Raw genomic sequence first — 6,343 nt, 5'->3', positions numbered from 1 at the left:
AAGAAACCAATCAGCTGCGCCATGTGAATAATGATGTGATTATATTAGATTGAGTGCCATGCGCCTTGTAGTTTCATGACAGAGCTTTGTATTTATTGACATGTTAAAGCTAAAAAGAATAATGCTGAATGAGAAAATGAAGATTGTAACATGCTTGTTAAGTTATTAAAAGCACAATAAACTGTGCTAGAGAACTGCATTCTCTATTCACAAGCTTTCAGGTGGCCCTGTGTGCGCACACCCCTAAAGCATGTACAATACAACAATACACTATATTTACATATTACACATTATGTATCAAAATGTGTGTATTCAGGTAAACACAGTCAGATATGTCTAAAGTGAGCGTAAACAGTTTGGAGAAAATCAGATGTGTATCAATAAATAAAATCTATTATTTTATTAAAAGTGCATTCAGTATTAAAGTGAAAGCAACCTAATATACCTGCTGCTCTTGACTGAAAAACTTTTGTAGCATATTTAATTTATGCAGTCCCCACAGTTTTATTTTATTTCATATTTAATGACGCCATTTTTTGTAGTATTTTGTACTTGAATAATAGGCTACATAAAAAAACAACTAATTTGCGTCTTTGTTCTGGTGTGTTTATTTGTCTTATTGCTTGTAATTTGATTTTGCTTTCATCACAGATTGTTTACTTATTTACTTAATTGCTTAAGAAGTTTTTACTTATATTAGACTAGGTTTGCTGTGGCTTTGAAATGCATGTTGTGTCAGAAGAGAGTCCCAATGTCTTTGGCTTTAAAACCCTTTCTGTTAATGAAGTTGTGTGGTGTGGCTAAAATATTCCAAATAATTTTTCCTGTCTTTGTTTTCTTTCTCTGCAGGCTAAATAATAACAGTATTACAGAAAAAGGTTTTGCTGCTCTGACTTCAGTGTTTATTTCAAATCCTTCAAACCTGATAGAGCTGGATCTGAGTGGAAATAAATTAGGAAACACTGGAATCAAGATGATCTGTGTTCTGTTGAGAAATCCACAATGTAGCTTGAAGAAACTGAAGTGTGTATTTTTTATTCATCTACATTTCTGCATGATAATATACATTTAGAAATGTCCATTTGATTAGATTAATTGAAAAAAAAAAAATAAGATGGCTATGGAAACTTTTTTTTTTTTTTAAACAATTAACTTTGTGTTTAAAGTTTAGCTATTGTATGAAACTCAAATGAAGCAGGTTCTATTAATGCATTAGTATTTCGAAATAAGCCAAAGACATATTCAGATGTGTGCAACTAGTTAAATGTGACAAATAAAGCAAATGCAGAATTAGACTGACATGAAGAGGAATGTACTGAATTGCTATTCAGCAAAACTGGTCATATTTATCACAATTATGACTAACACATTCTACTCTTTACTATACTTTAGTACTACACTGGACCCATAAGGAGGATCGGAGCTGCAAAAGGCATAAAATTCTAACAAGATTATCTAATTTAAATGTTCTAAATGTTCTGCTTCCTGTAGGTTTTTGACAAGTTCAGCTGCACAGGAAACGTGTGACTATCTGAGTCAAGTTCTTGGTACAAATCCATTAGTACTAACGGAACTAGATCTGAGTGAAGATAAATTAGGAGACCTGGATGGAGAGAAACTCTCTGCTCTTTTGATGGACTCTCATAGCAAACATGAGAAAATGAAGTGAGTCAGCTTTTGTTTTGTTCAGTATAAAGTACTGTCAGTCACATGTGAGCAGATATGAAGAGCTGCTTATCTGATGTGTGTTGAATATGATCTGAATAATAAATAATGCTGTTTTTGTGTTCAGGCTGAATAATTGTGAGCTGACAGAGAAAAGCTGTTCAGTTCTAGCTACTGTTCTCTCCTCCAAAACCATCCTGAAAGAGATGAACCTGAACAACAGCCGTCTGCTGGACTCAGGAGTCAAAGAGATCTGTAAGGGACTGAAGAAATCTAAGCTAAAGATATTAAAGTGAGTACATTTCAACATCACCTACACTTAACATTATATATTTATTGAATCTGGAAGCTTCCAGAGGTGAAAAAAACTGTTAAGATATTTTTTTTTTCTCTCATAACAGTGGTATTATCTCTAGGTAAAATTAAAACTTAAATAATTTTTTGTTTATTAAAGAGAAACAGTGTGGGTTCCTGACCTCAGCTCTGAAATCAAACCCATCATACCTGAGAGAACTGGACCTCAGTAGGAATGTACTTCGCCACTCAAGAGTGAATACATTTTATGATGTACTGAAGGATCCATGCTTTAAACTGGAGAGATTGAGGTGAGGAACATTCACGTACAACAAACAATTTAGTGTTTTGGTATATTAATGAAACAGAATGAAAAAATATATATATTTGTCTCATTTCTCTGAATGCAGGTTAAGGTACTGTGCTATAAAAGCTGATGATTGTTCAGCTCTGACTTCAGCTCTGAGATCAAACCCATCACACCTGAGAGAGCTTGACCTGAGTGGGAATGAAATAGGACAATCGAGAGTCATGGCAAACCTCAGTGATCTACTGATGAACTCACAATGCAAGCTGGAGAAACTAGCGTTAGTAATATTATACTGTACAGCAGTTACAGTGTGATTAAAGTTTATTATATTATGAGCTAATGGACTGATGATTCAGTAATATGTGTGTCAGTAAAAAAAAAAAAAAAAACTTGGAAGCATTTGAAACTTTGTGGCTATAAAATTTTCATATGCTGAAGTCTGTCAAACCTTTTCTGCAAAAAGAGATAGAAGTAAAACCAGACTTAAAAAAATGAACGTAACATGAATGACAGTAGATTATTCTGACAGTTACATGGTTTTTACAGGACTAATGGTACTTTTCACTAAATCAGTTTTTATTAAGCAAAATGTGTATTTTGTGATGTAAACTAGACTCTAAAAATTACTTAAAATTGTGATTCTCATTAACAAAATTTTCTTGATTTTCTCAAATTAGCAATGTGAAAACAGGCAATTTAAATGTTATCTTTTTCAGTGATATTAATCTACATTTATAATTCACAAACTTTTTATGTGCAAGTGTGAAGGTGCTCCAGACTTGGGTTGTAACTAGTATCCTCAAATCAGTTATGCTTCTGTCTATTGTCTATATTTATTGTATTCTGTCTATGTCTGTTTTATGGTTCTATAATTAAGTTTCCAGGTTTTTGGTGGTGTATCAGTGACAGTATGGTGTTTATTCATGATGCATTTAACTCACATGTGAACTTAACATGGTCTTTTCTCTTGTCTTCAGTTTGTGTGAATGCAGTATTACAGAGAAACAGTGTGTCTTCCTGACTTCAGCTCTGAAATCAAACACATCACACCTGAGAGAGCTGAACATCAGTGTGAATCAACTAGGAGACTCTGGAGTTGAAAACCTTGGTGTTCTGTTGGGCAGTTCACGATGCAAGCTGGAAAAACTACAGTTAGTATCATTACTCTGTACAGCAATTACAGTGTGATTTAAATGTACTATTTATTAAGACAACAGGGCACAAGTTACAAAATGAATAGCACTGAATATTCTGGTGTTTCCCCTTCTAAAGAAAGATTCTAAAGTACTATGAGCTAATGGACTGATGGTTCAGTATTTCTATCAGCAGAAAGTTTTATATGCTGAAATCTGACAAAACTTTGCTGCAAAATGAGACCGAATTAATTGGACAAAAACTTGCATGACAATAGATTTATTTATTTTTTCAGAAGTTTGTAAATGTTTGTAAAATTGATCATTTTCTATCCTATATAAAAAGCATTTGTTTTGACTGAGTGATGATTGTCTAAACTTGGGTTGAATCTAATATCCTCAAATCCTGGCTAGGAATTGGTTTATGGTTCTATAATATATTTTTCATGCTTCTGCTGGTGTATTAGTGTGCTATATGACATTTAGTTACAGTATGATGCATTTAACTCACACATAAACTTAACATGGATCTGATTCATTGCTTTTTCTCTTTCTGTCTTCAGTCTGTGTGGATGCAGTATTACAGAGAAACAGTGTCTCATCCTGACTTCAGCTCTGTGTTTAAACCCATCACACCTGAGAGAACTGGACCTCAGTCAGAATAAAATAGAAAACACAGGAGTGAATCACTTATCTGACGTACTGAAGGATTCATACTGTAAACTGGACAGATTGAGGTGAGGAACATGCTTAAAAATGCTTAAAATCATTTCAACATTGCAATTTAACTATAACACTTTTACTCAATGTCTCACAAAGTGTCTGAGTTCACATTATATTTGTGGAAAATAATTTCTGTTGTGTTTTATGAACTGATGAAAGCAGGGTCTGTTATAAACACCTGCCAGGTACCAAACACATGGCAGGTGATAATTTCATTACCGATTAGCTTTAAATGTGCAGTGTGGCACAAAGAACCTCAGTAACAGGAACATCATTAACAGTCATGAAAAAAATTTGTAACTTCAAGATACTTTTTAAAAGATGGCAGAGGCCACAGAGTGAACAACAGCAGGGTAACATTATCAGCCAAGCTGCCCAAAGTACATGCGCCTCAAACCAGAGTGTAAGCAATGGAGTGCAAAAAAGGCAATTAGTTTAATGCAAGAAATGATGTTTGTGATAAGAGTAACTGTAATGATATTATAACATTAACAGAAAATAACATTTATAAGTTGCTGAAGAGTGAATGTGTTCCTGCAGAATCTTCTTTCTCTGACACTTCGATTGTGCTTTTATTTTTCTTTATTATGTAGACTTTTTTTATTTTTAAACTGCCCTGTTTCCTTCATTTATATTTTAAAACATCAGGCAACTTCTGTTGGTCAGTACTGTGAATTTCTCTGTCAGATCTGAACTCAATACAAAAGTCATCATGTCAGGGAAATAAATTGAACATTTTAAAAGTAAATGCATCAGTCTGGTGCTCTTTCAGGGAAAATGAAGAAGCTGGATCTGTTAAGAGTTTTGTTGGCCAAGGGTTTTTGGCCATATAAATAACAATAATATAAATAATAATATACAATTTATATAACAAAAAGAAGTTTAAACATAGCAGCGCTTTTGAAAATACAATAAAACAGTACACAAAATGGTAAAATTAATCAAATGTTTCAAACCGATTCAAGTGCAAAAGAACACAGCTATAAAGTTCAATAATATAATACAGAACCTTTTTAAAGATATATTTTCTGGCATGTTTTAGTCCAGATTAAAATGAAAAACTGTTTTAATAAAAATTATTTTTTGAAAATAAATACCAAGTCTTTAAGTATTTAGTGTTGTTTGATAAACACCAAAACGAATACAAAAATCTGAATGGCTGCCTGAAAACATGTACATATTTTTGACTTTCTTCTCTGTGAAAGGTGCATGTCAGGAACAGAAAGTAGTGCAGTCTGCTTTGTTTACGTGGTTTCTTGAGTACCATCTACTGTCAGAGAGTGAACTGCAGATTCATTCAGTCTGTCTCCTTCACTCACAGTGGTTGACTGAAGCAACAGTCCAAGTTTATGTTAATGAGAACTTTCAAATATGTTTGGTTCATTATCAAACTATGGTGGGACAAATTAGACTATGGCGGGCCACCATAGTTTAAATAATTAATGGGAATTGCCACTGGAAATCCATTAGGTGAAACTCCTCATCACATGGTTTCCCATTGAAGTGACTGTGATTTTGCCTTGTACAAAATGATGCTAAGAAATGACAAACATGACTGTGCCCTCTGGGTTAATATCACACTCTGGGTTAAAGGGGAAATAATTTTCTTCCTCTGTCTGCTTGTCTTTCTCTTTCTAGTCTAAATGACTGTGGCATTACAGATGTTGCTTGTTTGGCTCAGTCTTTGGCTGAAACAAAAGCACTGGTGTTTTTAAAAGAGCTTGATCTGAGTAACAATAAAATAGGAGACTCCAAGCAGCAGCTCAGTGATGTGCTACGAGACTCAAACTGTAAACTGAGGTGAGAAAACATCCTTCTGTCGCAGTCATGCTAACACCAACAGAAAAACATCATGTAATTTCTTTGAAATGTATTATATTTGAAACAAACAAATATTTTGTTACTGTCTACTTTGTACTAATTAAAATTAGTTACTAATTTTCAACTTGTTCCACTCAACACTGTTGTTCTCTTCTGATTCCTCCTTACAGTCTGGAGAAAGAACAATCGCTCTGGAACTACATTAGTGGATTGTTTACTCGGTCTAAAGCTCAGGAGGATCCTGTGAAATCAACAGAACAAGAAAAGTCACCATCAGATGATGAATCCTCAGAAGGTTCTCACTTTAATACTGTTATAAATTAATATGTGTGATGGTAATTTTGGTGAGATATTGCTAAACAGCAAGCAATTAATACAAACAATGCCAAACTTACAG

General features: G+C 33.7%; 1 protein-coding gene across 1 annotated transcript; it reads left to right on the top strand.

Annotated features, from left to right (window-relative positions):
- Window positions 1–1,491: 1,491 nt before the first annotated feature.
- LOC107731412 (ribonuclease inhibitor-like) lies at window positions 1,492–5,929 on the top strand (the record flags this gene model as incomplete). The annotated part of the gene is made up of 6 exons (XM_016542514.1): window positions 1,492–1,665; window positions 1,793–1,957; window positions 3,147–3,177; window positions 3,308–3,420; window positions 3,966–4,139; window positions 5,764–5,929. Coding segments are annotated over 6 exons (823 nt in total), but the record flags the coding sequence as incomplete, so codon positions are not given.
- Window positions 5,930–6,343: the final 414 nt, after the last annotated feature.

The sequence above is a fragment of the Sinocyclocheilus rhinocerous genome, unplaced genomic scaffold (assembly GCF_001515625.1).
Source record: "Sinocyclocheilus rhinocerous isolate Xijiao unplaced genomic scaffold, SAMN03320098_v1.1 scaffold8092, whole genome shotgun sequence".
NCBI classification, from domain to species: domain Eukaryota; kingdom Metazoa; phylum Chordata; class Actinopteri; order Cypriniformes; family Cyprinidae; genus Sinocyclocheilus; species Sinocyclocheilus rhinocerous.
The sequence above is the reverse complement of the archived record's forward strand: the minus strand, read 5'-3'. Positions and strand labels throughout refer to the sequence as shown.